This window comes from Chamaea fasciata, unplaced genomic scaffold (assembly GCF_029207755.1).
Source record: "Chamaea fasciata isolate MVZ Bird 193981 ecotype frontalis unplaced genomic scaffold, bChaFas1.0.hap1 SCAF_24, whole genome shotgun sequence".
Taxonomy (NCBI): Eukaryota; Metazoa; Chordata; class Aves; order Passeriformes; family Sylviidae; genus Chamaea; species Chamaea fasciata.
The window spans coordinates 3,256,780-3,280,966 of NW_027094109.1; the positions used below are offsets into that span (position 1 = coordinate 3,256,780).

Here is a 24,187-nt window from a genome sequence, read left to right on the forward strand (position 1 = left end):
GAACGGTGGAAAAGTCCTGCTAGGAGCAGTTTTGGCTGGGCCAGCTATTAGTTTAGCATCAGCTGGTGGCGTTTGTGTGAGAAACAATGATTTTGGACACAAAGGCGGCTTTCTAAACCTTGCCAAACTCCAGCTCTCCCTGGTGGTCTTTGGGGTACCAGCACTGAGGCTCCCAGGGAAGTGTCAGCATTTATCAAACAACGAGGGGTAGGAACCCGCAGGGAGCATTTCGACATTGCTGGAAGGATTTTAGGTGTTGAAGGGCCTCGAGCTTTCAGTGGGAGTGACTCTGCAGCTCTTGGGTGTTTCTCAGGCTGCTGCCTTGCCACTCCACCAGAGGGATGTTGTCCCTGCACTGTCAATCTCTGCTCAGAAGCTTTCCCCGCTGAAAGCCAGCACAGGAATTTCCAGCTGTGTCGTGATGCTGGAGATCGTTTCTTTCTCCACATCTCCCTTCAGCTGCCTTTTTTGCCTTCTGTCCATGTATGTTTTTTACTCTTAACCTTTAGCTACATCTCGTGTCCCTGGGGCAGTTTTCTATCCTTTTTAACCTGATGTTTGATCAGTGCCCAGCCAGCTCAGTGGGCACCCTCAGATTTCCACAAACTTCTGATGGGATTTGTCACAGCAGAGCTGCTGGTGTGGCCATGGCAGGCCCCTGCAGTGATTATTTTGGCTCTGATTGTGGCATGGAACCTCCTCCTGTCAGGGCTTTGGGGCAGCCTGGTTTGCCCGAGAGAAGGAGAACCAGAACACCCAGTTCCAGAATATCCTCTGTCTGCTTCACCTTCCTCTTCCAGAGAACTCCCTGCTGGTTTCCCTCTCCCTCTGGAGAGCTGTTGGTGCATCGGGCACCCAGCAGAGTGTGGGTGCTGTTGATACCCGCTCTGGTGGAGTGCAGAGCAGAAAGGACAGGGAAGGCAGATCTTTCAGACTAAAGAGGGAAGATGACTGGATTAATTTGGAACACTCTGGTGCTCAGAGCAGGAAGGGAACAAGCAAGTTTGTGTTGTAAGGAGCCTCAGAGCCTTGCATGGCTGAGCTTTCTCCCCGCTGTGGGTCTGGCTGGGGCTCTACCCAAAGAGCTGAACTCCTGTTTTCTCCGAATCACAGTCCTCTTGTGATTTACTGCCTCACGTTTTACATTACCACGCTTGCAGTGCTTTGCCAATATAATCAGCATTTGTTGGAGGCCAGGCCTGGCCCATTCCACCTCCCAGGAACTGATTGGATCTCTGGAGCTTGGTCTGTTTCCTGTCTTTTCCTGACCATCAAGTTCATTTTCAAAATAAAACTTTCACTCCCGCATTAGCACAGTTCCTTTCCCATCTAAATAAGCAGAAGGAAATGGCTCGTGCTGGCACTGCCTTTGTGCCATTATGTTAACCCTCCTCTTTAATTGCCACTTCTAACAATTATATTTTCCTGTATTTACACCACAACTCCTAAATAAACTCAGTCCTGCTGGAGCTGTGCTCCAGGAAGAGGTTTTGTCAGGGGAAGTCAGTCCTCGGAGCTGGCCAGGATGATTTCTCAGCAGGCAGCCTGTTCCTCGCCGGGTGACTTATGAGCTGTGCTATTTCTTATTACCTTCTGTTTGTTTTTCCAGGCTGCAGACTCTTGGCTGTGGAGCTGACATCCAGCAACACCAAGCCCGTGGTGCAGGAATTCCAAAGTGAGTGCTGCCTGTGCTGCATCAGGCCAAACAATGGAGGAAAATTTGGCTTGTTGCTCACTGGTTCCTTAGGACGACGAGGGCCTGGGATTCAGAGAAGTGCCAAAGAATATGTCTGTATCTCCCCGTTTTAAATGGTTTATTGAGGTCCTCTGAAAGCCACGGGCATTGCAAAGTCTCTGCCTAAGTGCTTTTTTGAACTGGGTCCCAAAAGAAGGAAAAGCAGTTGCCTTGCGATTAATACGCAGAGAGAGAAATTTATATTTTCCCTTGGCCCTCCCAGAGACGTGCCCTGGGACACTGGGAAGGCTCCTCTCAGCCCTGCTGGGGTGCCTGGTCCTGCAGGGCTGCCAGTGCCAGCTGCAGAGGGGACAGGTTTGCTGGGTTTGTCCCCAGGAGTCACTGTCGCAGGGAGATGCTGCATCCCTGACTCATCGTGTGGCTGTGCTCAGCAGGACAGGGCTGTGGGCTCACCCTGACTAAAGGTTTTGTTTGCCATGAGCCCCAGCCTGCAGAGAACAGGGTGTTCATTTCTCTCCCTAGCTGATATCTGCTGGACTGTTATTTTTGCTGGCCAAAATCCATTTTCCAATAGCTCCTGGAACCCAGCAGCGTTTCTGTTTGTGAGGCAGATGAAAGAGAAGGCTCTGCTTTGTGGGCAGCATCTCCTAATAAAACACCGAGTGAGAGTGCTCAAAGCAGAGCAGAAACACAGCTGCTTCCTATTAATCTGGATTGCCTCCATTTCTCCTGCTAGGTGTTGAGCTCTCCTGCATCATTAAATCCACGGTGACGCCAGATCCCAGAATCGAGTGGAAGAAAATCCGAGATGGAGAAACCTCTTACGTGTTTTTTGACAACAAAATGCAGGGTACGAGGGTTCTTTGTTCTCAGATTTCCAGAACAGCTTTCCAAACAGATTTCAGGAACAGTACAATGGGGAACAAACAAGCCTGTTAAAGGCAGGAGCTCGGGCTGTTTGGCTGCTTTCTTCTGGAACAGAGCTCAGCGGTTGAAGTGCAGGATGGAGAAGGGAGCAGGATGTTTTTTTCCTCCCGGCCTCATTATTGACAGGTCACAGGAGGAGCTGGAGTGAGATCCTGCCTAGGAGATTTTTTTGGGTCAGAAAGGGATGATGCAGCTTCCCTTCTGTGGGTCCCAGCGTGGTCACTGGGTGTCTGAGCTCTCAGGCACTGACCCCTCCTGTCTTTCCATAGAACATCTGAGGGCTCCACCTGCACCTCAGCAGGATCTGTGTGTCCAGGTGCCAGGGCTCTCTGCTGAGGCAGCACAGGGATTTGCAGCATCCTGGGAGATGCATTAGAGGCAGCCTCTGGCTTGATAGGAGAACTCCAGTGCCAGTAGGGTTTGACTCCATCTGGAAATACTCCAGCACTTCAGATGGGAATGAGACACATCCAAATGAATCTTCCAAAGGAGACAAGGCCTGAGGCTGTCTTGGAAGTTCGATTTTGCCACAGTTTTTGAGGTTTGGAGTGATGCTTTCCAGTTCATCCTCTTACATGGTTGGCAGCTTTGGTTTCCTTCGGGGCTTTCAAGCATGGAGTTCCTTTGACTCTGGAAGAGAGTCTGAGATCAGCCACTTAATTTATACACCCAGAGCAAGTCTGGTTTCTAGTCTTGAGTCATTAGTCTTGACTCCCCTGCTTTTTTCCTCTCTCTTTCCTGCACGTCAGGGGACTTTGTGACCCGGGCAGAGATTCTGAGCAGGACGTCCCTGGTGATTAAGAACACCACGAGGATGGACACGGCCACGTACCGCTGCGAGGTGGCCGCGCCCTCCGACACCAAAACCATCGACGAGATAAACATCCAGCTGACAGTGCAAGGTACCAACCCCACAACCCCTGCAACGGGAACAGGAGGGGCTGTGGGCATCTCCAGAGTCCAAACAGTGCCACTCTGGGAGGTTTAAAACCAGCTGGGAGTGATGGAAAGTTTGGATGGTTTTGCCTAAGAAAGCACAGGGTTCAGAAGTGATGTGGTGCCACTGTGGGCCTGATATTTCTGGGTCTGAGAGATTTCAGCCTGCTGGCAGCTGCTGACTTTTTCCCAAGGAAAAATTTCTCAAGAAAGCTTCTTCTCAAAACAATCTCCTTTCTCCAAACAATCTTTCTCCAGGTGGTGTTTTGCTGTTTCTCTGGTTTAACCAAAGGCATTAGAGAGGTGTCGTTCCTATTCACCAACTGTGTTAAGTCTGTATGGGAACACCTTATAAAAGGTAGTAAGAATTAGACAATAAAGCCATTTTTTTCTGTGCTCTTTGCTGTCACAATTGGACACAAAATAAAGATGTTTGACTCCAGTCAGGAGGAAGTAGAAATCAGAAGATTCATTTACAATTCATTCAGCCCTTTTATAACACGCTGCACTAAAAGTCCCGTTGTTGGTCCGTAGGGCTGACACCTCTCCCATTAGCTAAGGAACAGAAATAGGAAACAACACCTGTTGTCATGGGAAAGGAATATTGTTTACACAGGGTTTTTTTGGGAAAAACTGTTGAAAAGTTTCCCTTGAGAAGAGCTAGCTCTTCTCAAGCTCAGAAAATAACAAGTCTGCACTTTGCCTTCTGAAATATTTGGAGCCTCTCATCTTTCTTTCATGTCCTACAACGACAGTGCCACTCACCTGGTTTGCGTCTTCCCACAGTGAAACCCATGACTCCCAGATGCTCCGTGCCTAAAGCTGTCCCTGTTGGCAAGTCAGCCTCTCTCCACTGCCACGAGAACGAAGGTTTCCCCAAGTCCACCTACAGCTGGTACCGCAACAGCGAACCTCTGTCACCCGACAGCAAATCCAGCCTCAAATCCCACAACTCCTCCTACAGCCTGAACCCCGCCACAGGCACTCTGGTAATGCCCTGACAGATCTGATCAGGCCTTGTTTGGCTGGACAGGTTGTCTTTAAGGTCGCTTGTAAATTCAGAAAAGCATGGCTTTCACAAGGCAGCAGTGATTTGAAGAAGGTGAGGTGTGCCAGGGTCTGGGCGAGCTGGGAGAGGGAAGATTGATGGAAGAAGATCTTGGCAGAGATGCATTTTTATGCACATTTTTACACCCTCACAGAGCCTTGTTTCTCATGTCACATCCCTTCCCTTTGTCCCTTTTCCCTCCCCAGGTTTTCCATGCAGTGCACAAAGGGGACACAGGTCGTTACTCCTGCATAGCAACAAACGATGCTGGCTTTGCCAAGTGTGAGGAGCAGGAGATGGAAGTCTGTGAGTGGCTCTCTGTACAGTTTTCATCAGTTCTGGTTGATGTATCACCATAAATAAATTGCCATCACCATCAGGAATGAGGGGGGACATCCTATAGCATTAAGTCTTCCCTGCTTTCTCATAGCCCCAAACATAAGGAGATAAAAATAATCTGAAAGTGCAGGGAAACGTCAGATCGTGAACAGATTTAATCTTGACGTTAGGGACTCACTAGTTCCCTATGAACTATTGCTTAAAATATTTGAGAGATGGCATTTTGGTGTGTGTGAATGTCGCTGGAATGTTGCTGCTGCCCTAAAGAAACACTGGGTGCTGGTGTCTCTCTTTGCCAGATGACCTCAATATCGGTGGGATAATCGGGGGAGTGCTGGTGGTCCTGGCAGTCCTGGTGCTCATCACTTTTGGGATCTGCTGTGCCTACAGAAGGGGATTCTTTGCAAATGGCAAAGAGAATGGGGAAAGGTAAGCTGGGCTGCTTGGACAAATCCCTGCACCCTCAGGTAGTATGGAGGACTCTGAAGGGCACCAAAAATAAGTGACTAAAAGGAATTGTAATGCCTAATTCCTCACCAAAGTCCACAGGCCAAGCCAGTCCTTGAGGCATCCAATGCCCTGCTGTAAAACCCTGCAGCATCCAGGTTTATTTCATGGAATCATCACAGAATCCCAGAGTGAACTGGGACCTTAGGGACCATCCAGCTCCAATCCCTGCCATGGACAGGGACATTTTTCACTAGGCCAGGCTGCGCAGAGCTCCATCCAGCCTGGCCTTGGACGCTTCCAGGAATGGATGGCATTTTCCTAGGGGAGAATTGTGGTGTGGGTGAGAGCTGTGCTCTGATATCCTCCTCCTTTGCGTGGGGAAGGGGGCCCAGCAGAATTAAATGCCTGCAGGTGTTTGTCCAATAGCTCCTGCGCTGTTGGCATAACGAGGGCCATGGTTTAATGATCACAGCTCACTGCACAATTAGTCTGAAGCATCAGGACTTGCATAGGGAATGGATGCAGCAGAGCAGGCTCTCTACAGGAAGCCTCACTAGTTGTGAGGACCTAAATTTGGGATGAAAACCAGCCGCTCTGGAGCGCCCATGAAAATGTTAAAAACAACAGCATTAGCATCAGAGACAAGCCTCGATGTCCTTACAGAGTCTGGAGAGGAGATAATATATGCAAAGCCAAGATTCTCACCAGATAGATTTGTTCTGTGCTAAATGTTGCTTTTCAGTACAAGTCCCGGCTTGTTTTTCTCTTCGGTTTCGTTTGTTTTTCAGAAAAAAGCTCTAAATATCCCATTTAAATGCAGCTGAGGGTTGGCATACACTGGACTTGACAGTCGTGTATAAATCCTGAGTTCCTGTGGGATTGCAAACAAGTGGTGCTTCCTTATAACTAAGAAAAATGCTGAAGGCTTCTGGCAGTGAAGGATTAAAATGAACTTTATAATTGCCACAAGAAACATAACAGGAGGCACGGAAAGGTAGTGACAGGCACCAGAGCAGGAGAGCCCAGCAAAGAATCAGTTCATCTCTTTGCAGAGTCTTAGGGAAACACACAGCAATCTTTTCCCCCTGTGCTGAAGGGGAATTTACACAAAATCCCAGTCGTGGTAAATGATGGAATAAACACAGACCTCTCAATTGAGAAACAAACTGGGTTTGCTTCTCTCTGAGCTCCTCCTCCTCCTTCTCCTCATTTCCATCTTTCCCAGCACCTCCCCTCCAAAATCCTGCAGCCTGCCTGTCCCAGAAATGAGATTTTCCCCTTTCTTTCAGCTACAAGGCTCCAGCAAAGCCTGATGGCGTTAACTATATCCGGACAGATGATGAGGTAACGACACATGATTTGCATTTCCCATCTCAGTCGGGAGAGGAAGAGGGTGGGCAGAGGACGAGGCGCTTTCGGGGGCCCACAGACTTGGTGAGAGTGGGCTCCACTCCGAAGCAGGGCTGGGGAACAGAGGGAAAACAGAAGGGTGAAGGCTGAGTCATTTCCTCAGCAATGATGAACAGTTTTAAGTTGCCTGAAGTGGCTGATGCCAGGAGCTATCAGAGGCAGCTCTGCTCCGAGTTATCTCGTGGCCTGACCCCCTTAGGATGAGTTTCATTGGATTAAGTGGGCAGGACGTGATGCTTTTATACTGGAGAATTTGTATTTTGGGATTTGAGTAGATCACTGAGCTTAAGGCCAGAAAAAGCCTCTCCCATTAGCAGAGACCCTGGGGAGGGAATGAGAAAGTCCCTGCCACGCCTTGGTGTGTGAGGGGGACGGGAGGAGGAGCACCTGGTCAGTGGAACTGGTGCCTCCCTCTCCTTCCCAGCGGGAAATGGGAGCTGCCTGGGCAGAATCCTCGTGGCTACACAGCTTGGGTGTACCTTTTGGGGGCAGCAGGGACAGAGAGCTGCCTGGAAAGCCGCTGGATCCTTCCCGCATCCCAAACTGTTTCGTTGCAGGGTGACTTCAGACACAAGTCTTCGTTTGTCATCTAAGACGCCAAAAGGAAATCGCAAACCAGCAAAAGCAAGTGTGAAAATACCTCCTCCAGGAACTCAAAGCAAGAGCAAAAGATTAATTAAGTGCGCTTGGAAGAGTTTGGAACACACAAGAACTCGATAGCTAGCTATCTGTTTATCTTTTTTTTCTTTGCCAAAGTTTAAAGTAACTCCTCACTGCCCAACTCGCGTCTCCCCTGCCTCCGGAGATACCAACAGGATCACCCAAACCTGTCCTTGGACTAAGGAAAGGTTTTAATCCTTCCCAAGAGACTGGGCTGTGGAAGTTTTGTGGAATTGCCTTCTCTTTGTGCTGCAGGGACACAGCCACAATGTGCCAGCCAAGCAGGGGCACAGCGTTAGGTAAACGTGTAGCCGACATTACCAGTAACGTGTTACTAGTGGACAAAACAAGGTGCTGATCCAGCAGTAGATGGACTTCAAAGAGTGAGATTTGGGGGGGGGGATTTCCTCCCAGCAGCTCATTGCCCAGGCCTGGCTGGTGACTTTTCCACATCTGTGATTGTCTTGTGCTGGGCTCTGACTGCTCAGGTGCGCAGGGGGGGTCTGTGCCCAGCCACCAGTGACGGTGACAACACCACTAACGCCCTCAGCCCTCCTGTAACCGTCCCCAAATGCTGTTATTTAACACGACCCCCCCAGGGCAGGGGCACTGCCTCTGCTCCCTGCTGGGCAGGGCTCATTGCACGCAGGTAACCCCTCCGTCTAATCTGCACAAAGCAGGCTTGGCTCCTGCGTCTTTCCGTGGGGAAAGAGGCTTAGAGGGGAGGCAGAGAACCACTGCTAAGACATCCCTTTCAGGAAAATTAAAGCCAAATAATTTCCTGGGCTAAGATTGCCATAAAAGGTACTGAGAGATCCTCCAGCTTTTTTTACCTTCTCCGTTTATTTTGTAAAAAAAACCCCCACCTTCTAAATTTTTTTGCAAAGATCTATTTTGATTACTTCAGAAAAGGTAACGTTTCTATTTAAAAAGTGTAAATACGTGATGCCAGCGGTGTTTGAGTAACGGAGCTATTTTTTTACTGTTGAAGCTACAAGAGAGGAGCTCACACGTTGCTATAGTGTGGCACTGTCAGAGCATATCAGTATTAGTGCAAAGTGTAACAAAAAAGCTGCAGGTGGAACAGCGTCTCTTTCCTCTTCAGCCGGCTTCAGCCATTTCCTTGTCACAAGAGGTCTTACCAGACACAGAACAGAGTCACTCAGGGATAGTTTTTGTAAATTTATGGCAGGAGCTATCAACTTTTTTATATGAAAACAAACAAACAAACTTTTCTTGCCGGTGACCAACACTTTGTTTTTTGTCGTTGCAAGAAACATCCAGGGATGGCTTTTGGACTCAGTTCCAAAGAGGTGACAGAGTGACTTCAGTGTTTGCTGCCCCTCTGCAAGTTCCCTAAAGCACTAACACAGTGTGACAGCTGCAGCAGCTTGGCAGGTTTAAACCACACGGCCAAGGCCACTGTTTCTGGGGTTGGGAAAGCAAAAAGCTCAACACAAAAGCACTTTTATAAAAAAAAAAGTGTCAGCTGAAATTTTTCTCTAGATGGTAAAGGAAAAAGGAAAAAAAAAGAAGGAAAAAAAAAAAAAAAAAAAAAAAAAAGCAAAACCAACCAAATTTGGTTCTCTTGGCTTTAGAGAGAACGATGGGGAACATGTGTTTCCCAAAATATCCGTGTTGATAGTGTTGAACAGCATTGGGTGAGACCAGGCTGCAAGATGTGGATGCAACACTAGGACTGTGCTGTGGTTTAGGAAGTTTTTTAACGTAGCAGAATTTAGTGTTCTTGTATTTCCAATATAAATTGAGTTGTCTTAACTTTTCCTGTATACAGTATTTTGGATACTTGACGATTTGGACTGTCGGTGTTATTTTTTTTCTCGTGTTCTGCTTTACTCTCCTTTGTTCCCAAGAGCCCTCGCTGGACATGCCATTGCTGCATTTGTTTTGCCCAAACAAAGCATTGCCGCCTGTCCCTTTGCCAGGGGAAGGAAAGACAAGGATGGGGCCAGCCCCAACCAGGTGTTCTCTGTGTAACTCGCACATCCCCACTGCTATTCTGCAGCTTCTCTCTGGTTACCTTCTTCATGCCAGCTCTTCACCCAGTGCTGATTGCTGCCTCTAATTGTTCTGACATTCCTTTGCACCCTCTGGGCATCCACTGCTCCTCCTCTGTGCTGCTTTCAGGGTCCTTGCAATAAAGGAGAGAGAGGAAAGGGTTGAACCGGGGTGGCTCTGGGAGCACAATCTGCAGTCCCACCAAAGGCAGCCTTCGTGTGACAAACCAGCAGAGCTAAGAATCCAAACTTCATTTTATTTTTTTTTTCAGTTCTGAAATGCACAGTGGCATCTCTAACGAGAGAAAGGGGAGATTATTTCCCCCCCCACCACCCACCCAGCTCGTGAGAGCTGAGGGATGGAATTCATTGTATCATTGTGAATAATATTCAGGTTTGTACTAATGTATTACGTTTAACTTTGCCAAGAATGTTTTACATAAATACCAAGCTATAAAGCATTCTTGTAAGGGGTTTTTGTTTGGGCTTGGTGGTGGTTTTCAAACAGCCAAATTATGGGAAGCTCCTGTTTTCAATTCAGGGAAGTAAGGGAAAGTCTCTCCTGTCAGAGCACTCACTCACTCACAGTGGATGGAGGTGACAGAAAGTCCAGTTTATCAGTTTGTTCTTGGACATTTGTTCCTGGTTCTTCTCTGGAGAAGACAGGTTAAAACTCACAGGGCTCATCTCAGACACTGCTCAAGGACAAAACAAAAAGTAGGAGATAAACTATCCCAGTTTGCCATTGAGAGTGGTTAAATAATAGCTTAAGGCAGGGGAGAAGGTACAAAAATAAATGGTTTGGCCATAGCTGACCATCGCTTAAGCCAAAGCCATTCCACACATCCTCTGTTCTCTGACTTTGATTTTGGGAATAAAGTTTACCCTCACTTGAAGGGCTCTCTGATCTTCAAAGGAGAGCAGGGAAATGGAGGCAAATGATGGGATTCCAGTGCAGGAGGAAAGTGCCTCTGTTTCCACTCCAGCAGCAAATCCTGCTCCGTGCCTGGGGCTTGTGTCTGAGCTAGACAAACCAGCAGGAATAAAACACATCCCAGCTCCCAAGTTTCAATGAAATCTGGGCCATCAGCTCTGTGATAAAAGTTAACAACAGAAAAACTTCAGTGAGGGGCACGTGGCCATCAGGGAGACTTCAGGAAGGGTCAGATTTACCCAGGATTTTTCTGATAAACAAGGGACCTGCCCAGAGCACTTACCCACCTTGCCTGAGTCACTCACACCCTGCTTGCAGTCAAGTCAAAGTCTCTATTTAAAAGCTGCTGGGCCCAACGTTAATTGAACTGAGGGCCCAAGATACCAGCGATGTGGTAGAAGAGACTGAGAGGCTGTAGAAGTCTACAGGGAAAATAAAAACTCATTTCTCTGTCAGCTGAAGAAAAGGGGAGACGCCGTGGGTGGAATTAATTCAGCAACCATTTATTTTCATCAAATGCTAATAGTTGGAAATAACATAGTTCAAGAATGGAAATATTCCATATAAAAAGAACATTAAGGCTGTTCATACACACAGGAGTTTGCACAACAAATAAGAGGTGATGTAGCGTGCAATTACCAGATTTAGGGGTGTGGCAGTGACAAGCTGTTTTACCTTTGTTCAAATTAAAGCAACTCTATTATATAACCAAGAGGGACAATGAGGGATTGGGTGAGCAAACCCAGCCACTCACTGCCCTGCAAGCTGTGATAAATGCATTTATTGCCAAGCTCGTGGCAACGTTAGGCCTTTACTTTTCCAAATGGACAAATTACACATCCTGAGAGTAAAAAGCCACCTTCCTTTTACAGCGCAGCTCTGAGCCCTCCAGTGAGCTCTGTGAAGAGCACTTACAACCCATCTGTGTGCTAATGCAGGCTTTGCCCATCCCCGGGACACTCGGGGGGAAAAGCCAGCTGAGAGCAGGTGAGGAGGGGTGTGCATTCACAGCCATGTGTAATTCCAGAGGGGAGGCACGGCTCAGGCAGTGTGGGGGCTCTGTGCAGCCCGGGGCAGGCTCAGCTGGCCGCTTTCAGGGGCATTCTGCGCTGTGACCGTCTCAGGGGCACTGCCTGGCTGCTCCTCCTGGCTGGGGACTCCACCTTCCACTTCTGGGGCCGGGATGGGCTGCAGGAAGGAAGCAGAACAAACCCTGCATTTCCAAACCCCAGGCCAGCCTCTCTCCCTGCAGTGGCTGTCCCAAACCTGTGCTGAACTTACGGTCTCTCTGGCGATGTCAAACAGATGATATCCCTTGGCTCATCCTCAGCATCTTTCTTCACTGCAAATAATATATATATTTTCATACTTTACAAAATGCCACAGATTTGGTCATTTGGGGTTGTTTGGGTTTTTTTTTCCCCCCTCCCCTCAAATAAGAATCACAGAGATGACTTGCCTGGAGCTGAACCGGGTGTGTGCATCAAGCTGATGTAACTGACCCCAGCACCAAAAGTCAAGTCATTAATGGTCTCTGGAAATTTAAAAAAAAAAAAAGAATAAAAAATCACATATTAGCAGCCTGTGACACAGCCAGAAGGCAAAGCATGCTGCTGTGCAATGCTCAAGTGTCACAGAGTAAGTAAATCCAGTTAATTGCAAGCACACCCATCTATCTCTTTTTTCCCAGACCTCAGCGTCTCCCATCCAGCCTCAAACCCCTGTGCTGAGTCTGATGGGCCACATCACCTCCAAATTCCAGCCTCACAGCCTCCCTGGCTGGAGGAAATCCGTGTGGGACCTTGGTCCTGTGCCCCCTGTCCTGCCCGGCAGGGACAGCCACCCCTTCCACCGCAGCTCTGCCATCTCTCCCAGCAACACCTTCCAGCCAGACCAGTTGCTCTGCTTGCTCAAGGCAGAATTTGGGGCTCCTGAAAACTGCCACAGGCCCTGAAGAGCTGCTCTGTGAGGAGCTGCCTGCAGCCAGACAAGAGGAATCACTTGACAGGGGAGCTAGGTAGAATTTAGCTTGCCTGAATAGCCCCTGGTTGTCAGCTGTCTCTTTCCTGTCATTTATCTCAGGAGAGATGTCACAATATTCAGATTTTACTTAACTCAACGCTCTGTTTTATGCTCATGTTTCCCAGAACCTTTCACAAGGAATTAAGGTAGGAAGTGCTTTATAGGGCAGGAGTTGGAAACTCGGCTAAAAGGACTTCTCTTCGCAGCTGAAATGGGTTTGCTCTTTAACTCCTGTCCTGTCCTGGAAGGGAATCACTGAAGCTTAGAGCAGAAATCAAACTTGATCCATCTGCCTTAGCTCTGCCCTGCATCTCTCAGGACTGACCTGTGCCAGTGACTCTGTGCAGTGTGTGCCTGAAGAAATAACCTTGGTAAGGAGACATTGATGGGGGAGGAAGGGAAAGAAAGGGGAAAGCTGAAATGGAAAAGAAATGGGGAAAAAATGGGGGAGAAAACGGGGAAGTAGGCCTTCCCATGCAGTACGGGAAGGCGGTATCTCCACATGTGTTTATGTAGAATCCCCACTCTCCCAGATCCACTGAAGCTGTTCCCAAAGCACCGAGCAGGAGCTGAGGAGCCCCACAGACAGAAGGGAAGAGAGAACGCAGCCAGAACAGCTGAACAAGGCAGAAAGAGGGGACAGCTGCTCCCAACTTCTCAAGTACAAACCTGTTTACAAAGAACTGTGTCTCCAATAGGCTCAGAATGATATACCAGAGGAATAAAATGTTTTATTCTGATTGTCTATCAGCCTGTGCCACCATACAGATGGCTCAACACACGCTGACTGAAGTGATGATCCTGCTCTGTACAGTTTGTCTCCCTGCTGAAGGACACATGCTGCCTCGAAGCAAAGCAGGAATTCAGCTCTAGTACCACTGCACATTAACATTTTCCCTCCTTTTTCACCATATGGTGCTTTAAGAGCAACAGCCGTGCAAGCTTCCAGGAGAGCACGGCGCTCAAAGAATCCTGCTCTCTAAAAACACTTTCTGCACAAAAAAACATTTTTTTTTTTTTTTTCGCTTGTTGCTCATGCAAAGAGAAACATTGAGGCAGACAAGTGCAGCCCAGCACACGGAGAAGGGCAGGATCGGATTTTCCAGTGGCTGCACACCAGTGCCTGCTCAGGGCTGTCAGGGATTGCAGAGCGTGGCTCTCCCGTGTGTGAGGGGCACTGCCACAGCTCCCTGGGGGTCCCAGCCCCTTCCCAAAGCAGCCCCCAAACCTCAGGAGAGCTGAGCTGCCACACACCTGCAGCTCTCTCAGAGCTCTCTGCACCTCACAGCACAACAGAGATGACCTGAAGGAGTTCAGCAGCAAAGGGATGGAAAGGGAGGGGATCTCCTGCTGGAACCCAGCTCCGCTGGGGTTTCACTGTAACTGCCTCTGGTGCTTGCAGGGCTGCCAGAGAGCATTCCAACAGAACCGCCCCTGGAAGGTTCAGCTGCAGTGGACACAAGCACAGACTCACAGTCTGTGTGTTGGCCATTCCTCTCTGCGCCTTTCTCCTTTCATTTCCACAGCAGTAACCAAACCACATCATCCCTTCTCCAGTTCTGAGTGTGGAACACACACCCCCAGTGACTGTGCAGGTTGTTAATCCCTCTGAGCAGATCCCTGTGCTCTCCTGCAGCTGGCACAGCCCTGTGCCTGCTCTAGGAGCAGCTTGCAGCTCACCCCAGCCCCTGTCTGGACAACTCAGAGCAGGAAGGACCCGACCTTGAGGATTTCCCTGTGCAGCAGGGCTCAGCACCTCAGCCTAACATTGCTCAGCTGCGCTTCCAGAGCCCAGGAAGTGCTCAGCCTTGCACCTCTGGGCAGGGTAGGCTGGTAAGGAGCCACAACAACCTTCCTCTTCAGCACCCCCGAGTCCAGGAAGGAAGGAAGGAAGGAAGGGCACTGTTACCTCAGCACCCCAAAATGAATTCCCTCCTGAGAGAAGCTGTGCTCTCCCATACACACCCTTGCTCTCAGGAGGGTTATTCTGTACTACAAACACCTGAATAAATTATAAATAATCTGTGGCTATCAGTTCCTACTCACGCTCCGGGGTGCTGATTGCTCTCCCCACCACAGCCACCTTTTCTCCACTGGACTGTTGGTTCAGGCTTTGGAAGGACACTGGAAAGAACAAGGCAGCAATTGAGACTTGCAATGCACTCCAGGGCTCCTGCTGGATCCGTGCAGAGCAGAGCCAGAGCAGCAGTTCCCACCTTGCTGGCTGCCAGCTGTGCTGGGTGCCTTGGAGGAAGCTGATAAACTCCTGCCCACACTCTTGCTGCGCTGCTTGCTCCTGTCTTCCAACGCCTTCCTGGCAGAGTTCAGGATGGCCAGCGTGCTCAGGGATGCTGCCCTAGGGCCAGAAACAGCACAGGAGCTGGAATTTCCCTCTAAAAACCCCAATGAGATGCATTGAGGGGAGATCTGTCCCCTCCCAATCCCTCCTCATCTTAAACACCAAATTATAAGATTATGCTGCAACACCCGTGACTTTCAAACCACTCTCAAAAGAATGGATCAGCCAAAAAAATACATAGACTCATAAATCTATAAATAGATATAAATACAAAAAGACACATATTTATAAATATAAAAATCAATAAAAATACATCCTAAATATAAATATAAATATAAAATACCAGGTATCGAAGAGGAGCCCATACCTGCGACCCACAAATGGCTGCTTCAGAGCACCAGCACGAGGTGTGGCAAACCCAGAAGGGGCAGAGGGAGGGATGGACCCAGGTGTGGACGGCCTCCCACCCACAGAAGGCTGAGCACTGGGGTTATTCTGGCCACCGGGAGATGCAGCTCTCTCCAGAGCTGGGGATTGCTGTGGGAAACAGGAGAAAAGGTCATGTCTGGCAATGGGTACAAGAGTAGAAAACCCTGCAAGGTGCTTGGACCTGAGTGTTTAAGGGCTGCCCTTTGTTTGATGGATGTAAAGGGTGCTGGGGAGAAACAATTTATTGGCCAAAATTTTACCAAGAAGGGAACAGGGACACAAATGTCCTAGTTTAGAGGTCTATATATATAAGTGCTCTTCTAAAGTCTGCAGAGAAATGAACTTCCAGGCTAGAAGTCATCTCATCTTAAGGTAGGGATCTAAAATAGTTCAGGACAATGGACTCAGGCACCTATTTCTACTTTACACTGAATTTAGGAGGATTGCATGGCTAGGACGGGTTTGAATTTCCACTTTGTAGACACCTGAAGTCAGACAAAGTGAACCCTTTTCTTTGTTACCAGTTTATCATTCTGGGAACAGAGAGAATACCACACATAAACCCAGACAGTGCCAAATTAGACTTGGTTTTTCCTTTAAATGGAATTCTTTCTCCACTAATCATTTGCTGCTCTTCTTGGCTTTGTCTGTTGATGTTCTAAGCCCATTAAAAGACTCTGAAACCAAAGCTGCTGTCAGGAAGTACAAAGAGGTATGAAAACCCTTCACAACCATCCTGCTCCAAGTGACAGGGTCCCCAGGCAGGGCCTGGGCACTGTGAACACACAAATTTGAGCAGGGGAGACACAAACAGAGTTAATGGCACCAACCACCTCCCCGTGGGCTGCTGAGAGCTGCTCTTGGTCTGACTCCTTCTCCCTGGCCAGCTGCTCTTCATATTTCTTCATGTCATACTCCAGCTCGGCTGCCAGCTGCTTGTCCACGGCAAAGAAGTCTTTGATTTCGTTTCGGTAATCTTGCATCATTTCCTGCAGCAACAAGGAATGTTTGGACCCTTTCAGACATCTCCCCCGGCTACTGATTCACATCCCCATTCAGATCACAGCTGCTTGGGAGCAAAAGGAAACACCAGTTGGTAGAGCAGAGGTGTTTTTAACAGACTCAAGAGCTTCAGCTCCGATTTGTTCTCCAGAACATGGAAAAGCTTTCCAGCGTTTGAGCCTTTTTACTGCCCACGTTCCACACCCAGCCTTATCTCCAATCCCTCCACCTCCCACGTTATTTAACACAGTGGCAGTGTCACAACACTGTATCTTCTGAATTCTTCCCTCCTAAGAAGGCTCCTGGCTCTGGCAGCGGTTGCACACCCAGCACATCAATTCCAGAGAGGATCAAAACACCACGAGCAGCAAGAAAACACTTCCCCTTACCCGCAGGCAGTTCATCAGGTCCTTAAGAGCTGGGATCCTCTTCTGCTCCATCAAGGACTTGAGTGATGTGATTATCGGGATGATGTTTTCGATGAAATTCTTCTTTTGAACCTTTTTGTGAACAAGGCATGAACAATTACGCGAGGCAATGAAGGAGAAGCCACTCTGCGGCTCCAGGACGGCCCAAGTGAGAGGAGTTATCCCTCCACAGCCAGGGAATCGCTGTAATTAAGGCTGCTCTTACACCACACACATGCACAGAGGCTTTTAACCTAAGTGGAGCCTTTTCAGATGCATCACTGAGCCACTCAGTTCTCACAGTGAAGGCAAATTGCCCAGAGGTGCAGGAAAATCACTGTTCCGCTCAAATGCTTCACCAAGGAGAGGGGTGGGGAACAAATCCAGCTCAGCACAGCTCCCCTGGCTCCCGGGGAAATGCACTTCTGATCCCTGCAGCTCCAGAACAAGCATCCCTCACAGATTCTGCCTTCATATTTTGCTTTACAAGACACAGAGCTGCCCAGCCCTCTCCCTCACCTGCGAGATGAGCTTTTTCTGAGCCACCTGCATGACAGCATTGGCCATGGCCATCTCATCTTCATCAGGCTGAATGTCTTCCTCAGGTTTGGACCTCATACTTGAGAGCTTGATTTCTTTGCAGCTGAGGACTGCAAAGGTATCTGAGAGCAGCTCGCTGCCTTCCAGGTCCAAAGGAAGGATCTCATCCACAAAGCAAGCTGGAATACAGAGGCAAGAAATAATTTGTTTTTCCAGAAGCAGCAGTGATGGGGGAGCCAGGAAGATAAAACACCTGGAGCAGGAGCTTTTATCCAGATCTCAGTTTTTTGTTTGCCAGATTTTTAAAGGCAGACCCTTACCCAGGATGTTGTGGCTGATCTTGGTGGTGATGCTGAACCTCTGCTCATCCGTGAAATGGTCCAGCAGGAAGGTGTAGATCCTCATCCTCTTCTCCTTGTTATCCTTCCCCTTCAGAGAGAAGAGCTGCTTCTCCCTGTGGCAGAGCACGACATTTTACAGAGGCCCAAATCACATTATGCCAGCTCCCAGGAATAATGAGGCCTTAAATCAGCCAGGGTTATTTGCATGTCACTTTTAAACCCCATAAACCTGTTAGGACAGCACACAGTCCTACAAATTACAGGCAGCAGTGTCACAGGGAAGGCAGGACACAGCTCAGCAACTGCTTCCCCCGGCTCTCTTCACTCTGTTGCACGGATAATTATCAAGTGACACAAATGCTGTGCCGCCACTGGGAGCTGCATGGCCAGACAGCCCATAATTTAGCAAAAAATCAGACAGCAATGTGCTCCCCTGACCTCTGGCTCTGAGGGAACCTGTTGTACTTCTGATGTTTCTCGTAGCTGTTGAAATGGAAGATGCACTCGATGAAGTGCTGGGAGAACATCACGGGGTTCCTCTTCAGCAAGAGATGCACCAGGCAGAACTCCGCAAACCTGGAGAGGAGGAGAGGAAAGGAATTATCACTGGGTGGTTTCCAAAAGCCACCCCTGAAGCTGTGTAGGGCTCTCAAGGCAGGAGGATGGTTTTCCTCTGCCAAGTCTCCCTCAAAACCACATTTAATTCTTGCCCAGCTCACTGACTTCCCTCCTTTTCTCAGAGGGACAGACATTTCCAGCATCCAGAGCACTACTTATTTTTATGGCCATTAAAGCAAACGGAGTCAGAAATAAATCTGAACTCGAATCCAGGCACAGCTTTTTAATTCTTTAAATAACTCGAGCTCCGCTGTGGCTGAGACACAGTGCTCAGCAACAAGTTCATCACCAAAGGTCCTGCAAGAGCTGCAAGGCAACCCCAGGCTTGAAGGAGGTGGTTTTGTCTGGATGCAGCCTCCAAATGCAGATGCAAAGGAAAAGGCTCCCAAAGAAACGGGAGGAACACGATGCTGCAATGTCTCCATCTACTGGAAAGACATTTTTAGATATTAAAAACACACTGAAGAGAAAAGGGAACGTGAGTGGTAACTGACATAAAGGTTGATGGTTCTGGAAATATCCATCTCAGATTGACTGTTCCAGGCAGAAACGAGCAGCAAGGTGTCCAATCCTCCTTTGTATCCCTCGTTTCTACATGACATCCCAACCTGAGAGAAACCTGCCCCACTCATTTCTCACGTCACAGAGCAGCTGGAGACCTTGAAACCTCCAAAAACTTCACAAACACGCACTTAAAATCAGAGTGCATAATTCCTGTGACACATCATTTGACAGGTCACTCCTCTGACAATTACAGGATGTGGCAGCAGGCTGCAAAGGCAAGGCATGCAATATAAGAAGAAGGAAACTCCAACAAAATATTTATTCCTAGTCCTAAAACAAACCCAGCACTTGAGACAGAGCCTGTCAGAAAACCACGAGGAAGATTTCATAAGGGTCTGTCTCAAAAATTCCTTTTTTTTTTTTTTTCTGGATAACTGAGTCCTAAATAAAGCAGAGCTGCACATTTTGAGGACAGCCAAGGACACACTTTGGAACTTTCAATTGACTTGGACAGAGGTTCAACAGCTCTTTGCCATCACTGCAGCCCCTAAAGGAAGAACAGAGGTTAGTGGGATAATCTGCTTTATCACTGGAATTTCTCTTCGTAATGTGAACGTGCCAAGACTGAGGCAGGTTTTGAGACATCTCTGACCTTCAACTCCTCCATCATTCCACAGCTGAGATTTTTACCTGGCAATATCTGGGTTGGGATCCACCAGGACACTGACAAACCGAAAGAAGAGACAGTCCTTCCATTTCACAAACTCCTCCTGTGAAAACCAGCAGAAATCAACAACCTGAACCAGGAAAACTTGGTGTGAACCTCCAGATTGTAGTCAGGAAAACGCACAAGCTGTAAAACCTCAGCCAGAGGCTCATAAAATAAATCCCAAAACAATTCCAAGTATTTTGGGGGATGCTCTAAGCAGCATAAATGCCACAGCAGCACATAAATGTTTACCCCAGGTACGAAGAATAAAGTGGAAAAATTAAAAATCTGCTCTCCCACCCCATGGCAGGTGTGCTCCTCAACACTGTTTTCAGAGCCAAATGCGCTCCAAACCTGCCCTCATGCGAACTTTGGGAGGGTAAACATCTCAACATTCACACCTTCAGAACAATCAGCAGAGGCAGCAGCAGGAAAAAAAGGCGTTGTGGTGCTTGTTACAGCCACTGATGGAGGAGTGAAACTGGAGGGAGTTCAAAGGAACCAAGATGAGAAAAGGGGCAACCATTGACTAAAAATAACCTCATTATCCAAGGGAGCCGGGTGTTGTTGATGCGACTGCAGAAAAGGCAGTAACTAAACACAGATTTAAACACCCTTCACTTCGGATTAATTAGTTACTGAGCCATCAGGCACGGTGCAGAGGCACAGAGCCTTGGTCCACTTTGCCTCGACTACGAATTGGTTTGGGGTTTTTGTTTCACGTGATAATTTCCACATGTTCCAGTACAGAAATTTGTGTTCCTTTAAGAATACAAGCCCAACACCAACAAGGTCAATATTGTGGCCTTACTGCAACTGGAATAAACTCTTGCTGTCAAGACAGGAGTGTTGCAGGTTGATTACAAAGCCACTAGGTTGTACAAATGCAGAGGTCAGGCTGGTGCTTATTTGCAGGCAGAATTTTAACTCTGTTTACACACAGACCCAAATAAGCTCAGCAGAAAGATGACCCTTTTTCAGGGTTGGCCAAAGCTGCCTTCCTCCTCTAAAGCTGCCTGAAGCTATTTAGGAAACTCAGCTTAATGGAGCAATTATCGAAAACTATTAGACTGGTGATCTCTTTCCTATAAGGTAGTTGGAAAACATCTCTGCTGATACCAATTTTTATAGATACATATTATAAAGTTGGATTTTTGCAAATATTAAAATGTTATATGTATAATGTTGGAAGGCTTTGCTCTATTAATATAGCTTATTTCTGCTATTAATGAAACTTAGCAATAGTAGTAATAAATATGTATTTCTTGGGCTATAGCATGATATTAAAATAAAGACTGCTTTTGTTCATATAACCCAGAGAATGGAAAGGATAATCAGAAAAGCCCCCCCCCCCATTCCTGGATTATCTTATCCAGATGAAGATGGTGGAGACCAGAGCTCCAGGGGAGGAATTTATTGACCCTTTGTCAATCTGTCATCGGGGAGCGTGAGAACGAATGGAGCCACAAGAAAATTGATCTGCAGGATAAAATGGTTGTGGGGGGAGCTGAAACTAAGCAGAGGGACATCTAAAGTCAAGAGGAAAGTTTGAATCATGCATGGGGATCTACGAATACGCAACAGGCTGGTGCTTTTAAGGAATGAGCCTTTGTTAGTAAGTTTTGGGGTCTCTGACCCTGGGGTGTCTCTGTCCTGTTCTGGTGTTCCTCTCCGTCTCTCTGTGACATTTTGGTTCCATTTTGGGGTCAGTTTGAGCTGTCAGCGTTCCCCCTGAATGCCCCCATGTCCTGTTTTGGGGTCTCTGTGTGACATTTGGGGTCTCTGTTCCATTTTGGGGTCAGTTTGAGCTGTCAGCGTTCCCCCTAAACGCCCCCATGTCCTGTTTTGGGGTCTCTGTGTGACATTTGGGGTCTCTGTTCCATTTTGGGGTCAGTTTGAGCTGTCGGCGTTCCCCCCAAACACCCCCTCTTGGCTAAATGCCAAGGCCCCCGGCCATAATTGCTTATTAATTTAACCATTTGCTTTATTTCTGCCTCCAAATCGCCTCTTTATCAAACTTTTTTAAGTTCTACCAAGAAACTGAACTCCATTTTTTCCCCAACAGCCACAAAAGGCCGCTCCCAACACCACAGCAGGAGAATCCGCAAGGTAACGGTGATAAAACAGTTCTGCTGGCCTCACCTGCAGCAGGCTGGTGAGCAGGATGAGGGTCTGCCTGCGGATGAAGGGGTGGGGGTCCCGCAGGCAGAGGGAGATGTTGGGGACGTATCTGTCCCCCAGCGAGGTGTAGCGCACGCACAGGTCGCACAGCACCATGGCCGCGTTGCTGCGCACGGCCACGGCCGCCGACACCTGCAGCTCCCGCGCCACCGCCGCGATGCAGCGCTTGGCCAGCTCCTCGTGCTGCAGGCACAGCTTCCCTGGGGGGGGAAAACACCACAGGACTTTAGCTTTTGTGTTTTTCGGACCCTGTGCTGCATTCGTGCACAGCTGGCTGATGGAAGATGCACTTCCCTGTGGGGAGAAACAACTCAGGATTTCAGCTTTCGTGTTTTTCAGACCCTGTGCTGCATTAGTGCGTGGCTCTACGTGGAAGATGCACTGCTTGGCCAGCTCCTCATACTGCAGGCACAGCTTCCCTAAGGGGACAAACACCTCAGGATTCCAGGTTTTGTGTTTTTCAGACCCTGTAATGCATTAGTGAACAGCTCCAAGCTCCAGATAAAGTGCAGTTAACTCTTCACGCTTTGGTCAGACAAAACAATCCCTCTGGGCCTGGAACCCAAGGACATCTGACAGCCTCAGGCCACAAAAAGTATCAACAACAGTGAATTGGGGAGGAGAAAACCGAGGGAATGTGACTTCATTACCTGAAGCTGTAATTGGAGGATTAACCCCTGATATGCAAATGGACCAAACTTATAACTGTGTGAAAAACTCGTGCCCATTGTCCATCCTGGGTGCAGCCTCTGGGAGGCTCTGACGGCCCGAGGAGGATCTGTTAAAGGCCTTTAATAAGGCCCACTTCATTCACTTTTTCACTAATTAAGACCCGCTTTAGTCACTTAACTTTGTCTGCCCTCTGTTCCACGTGGCCACTCCAAGGCATCACCAGAGTGGCAGAGCTGGGAGTAAATTCTCCTTCCCGACCAGCCCAGCCCAGCTCGCTGCCTCCAAAACGAGCCAGGGAAGGAATCAGGAAGTAAACAAAGGAATAAACAAGAAACTCATGCTGGAGCTTGATGAGCAATCTGCACGATCTCTCAGGGAGATGGTACTTCAAGTTCTTCCAAACTCCCCTTAGACCTACAGAGTGGGTCTCTATGCCAAATTCCCTCCTTCACAGCAAACTATTTCTGTGTACAGGGTATTATTCAAAGCAGCTAAAAAGAACAGCCCCAGCTGTCATAGGCATAGCAGGGAGACACCCACCTCTGAGAGCATCACTGAACCAACCTAAAATAAAATAGCCTGCAATAGTTCTAACATCACTTCTCCCTGTTCCCAAGCTCTGCACAAAAAGTATTAAACTTTCCAAAGCAATTAAGGGAAGAACAACGCTGCCTATCTGCAAAAGAAAACTGTTTCTAACCATGGAAGTATTAAACCTCAGAACTTTCACTTGGTGTTCCTCAGAATCCTGGGAATGCAGCTGGCCAGGCTTCTCTGAAAGCAGCATTTCACTCACGTTGAGGAGAACAAGTATTTGAGTGCAGTCCCTCTGCACTAAGCTACATCAAAAGCACCGAGTTTTCTTCACCCTCCCTGGAGCATCTTACTGCAAGTGAGATGATCCTTCAGCACCCATCTCTGAGTACCAGGACAGCACAGCTCGGGTGGACAATGCTAATTATTGATCACTATTAATGCATTAACCACCTGGAGAAGCAGAGCTGGCAGGGTTCTGCTGGTTTGCCCAGCTTGTTTCCATGGATATTTGCACTGCTAAAAGCTCCGAGCTGGGCTAATGCCAACAGAGCACTGGGGCTCTCTGTCACAACTGCCCGAGCCTTCCATGGCATTATTTAGGTTGGAAAAGACCTCTGGGATCATTGGGTCCAACCTGTTACAGATCCCTACTTTGTCACCCAGCTCAGAGCTCTGAGTGCCACATCCAGGTGTTCCTTGGACACCTCCAGGGATGGGCACTCCAAACCTCCCTGAGCAGCCCCTTCCAGGGTTTTTAACAACCCTTTCCATGGAGAAGTTCTTCCTCATGTCCAACCTGGACCTCCCCTGGCACAGCTGGAGGCATTTCCTCTTGTCCTGTCCCTTGTGACCTGGTTCCTCCCTCCTGTCAGGGAGCTGCAGAGTGCCAAGGTCCCCCCTGAGCCTCCTTTTCCCCAGGATTCCGGGCAGAGCTTCCCCAGAAAGGCTGAGCCACACCAAGGCCCGTTTTTGGGGCAGGGGGGCACTTACCCAGAGTGATGAGAGCGTGAGCCCTGACCACGGGAGGCATGGCTGAGCCTCTGAACTGGGACAGCGGCTGGGAACTGGGCACCTCCTCACTCTCTGTGGAAGCCGGCACTGGAAAAAGAACAGGTCAGGGCTGGAAACACGGCCTGGCACACAGGAAATGCAAAGCTGAAGGCAGGAGGAGAGCGGCTCACGTTGGTCCTTGCTGTCAGAAGAGGCCAGGATGGACTGAACCAAGAGGAAGACGTGTTTGTCCACCTTGGCTGGGCACAGCTGGGCAGCCTCGCCCAGCAGGAAGAGGTGTCTCACCTGCAGGGAGAAAGCAGCACTGCAGTCAAAAGGCTGAGCAGCTGAGCTGCTAATTAAGCCAGCAGGAGTCGGTTCTTCCCCAAAACCAACTCCAAATCCCCTCAGAACTCCCAAGGCAGTGGCTGGAGAACAGAACAAGAGACTTTGGAACAGAAATCCCGGGTGGGTGTGTTTAATATCCTCCAACACCCCCCCCCTCACATCTAATGAGA

The 24,187-nt window shown here is 48.6% G+C and overlaps 2 protein-coding genes across 4 annotated transcripts in view; one reads left to right on the forward strand and one right to left on the reverse strand.

Moving 5' to 3' along the window:
- The window catches only part of JAM3 (junctional adhesion molecule 3), a 31,226-nt gene extending 21,281 nt beyond the window's left edge, over positions 1-9,945 (forward strand). The window contains exons 2-9 of the mRNA XM_066203660.1: positions 1,610-1,675; positions 2,433-2,546; positions 3,373-3,525; positions 4,346-4,548; positions 4,814-4,913; positions 5,246-5,375; positions 6,686-6,740; positions 7,364-9,945. Of these exons, the coding sequence (XP_066059757.1) occupies positions 1,610-1,675; positions 2,433-2,546; positions 3,373-3,525; positions 4,346-4,548; positions 4,814-4,913; positions 5,246-5,375; positions 6,686-6,740; positions 7,364-7,399 (857 nt within the window). The 3' untranslated portion in view covers positions 7,400-9,945. The remainder of the gene's footprint in view (positions 1-1,609; positions 1,676-2,432; positions 2,547-3,372; positions 3,526-4,345; positions 4,549-4,813; positions 4,914-5,245; positions 5,376-6,685; positions 6,741-7,363) is intronic.
- Positions 9,946-10,841: 896 nt separating this feature from the next.
- NCAPD3 (non-SMC condensin II complex subunit D3) overlaps positions 10,842-24,187 on the reverse strand; it is a 30,150-nt gene continuing 16,804 nt past the window's right edge. The window contains exons 21-35 of one of the 3 annotated variants that reach the window (XM_066203659.1): positions 23,861-23,975; positions 23,670-23,777; positions 21,432-21,670; positions 19,271-19,350; positions 17,897-18,034; positions 17,438-17,571; positions 17,097-17,296; positions 16,560-16,670; positions 16,002-16,157; positions 15,107-15,276; positions 14,657-14,796; positions 14,487-14,564; positions 11,878-11,952; positions 11,700-11,760; positions 10,842-11,606 (exon numbers count right to left, since the gene is read on the reverse strand). In XM_066203659.1, the coding sequence (XP_066059756.1) occupies positions 11,498-11,606; positions 11,700-11,760; positions 11,878-11,952; positions 14,487-14,564; positions 14,657-14,796; positions 15,107-15,276; positions 16,002-16,157; positions 16,560-16,670; positions 17,097-17,296; positions 17,438-17,571; positions 17,897-18,034; positions 19,271-19,350; positions 21,432-21,670; positions 23,670-23,777; positions 23,861-23,975 (1,914 nt within the window). In that variant the 3' untranslated portion in view covers positions 10,842-11,497. Of the gene's footprint in view, positions 11,607-11,699; positions 11,761-11,877; positions 11,953-14,486; positions 14,565-14,656; positions 14,797-15,106; positions 15,277-15,998; positions 16,158-16,559; positions 16,671-17,096; positions 17,297-17,437; positions 17,572-17,896; positions 18,035-19,270; positions 19,351-21,431; positions 21,671-23,669; positions 23,778-23,860; positions 23,976-24,187 lie in introns of all 3 variants that reach the window. The other 2 variants (XM_066203657.1, XM_066203658.1) reach the window with 2 other exon arrangements.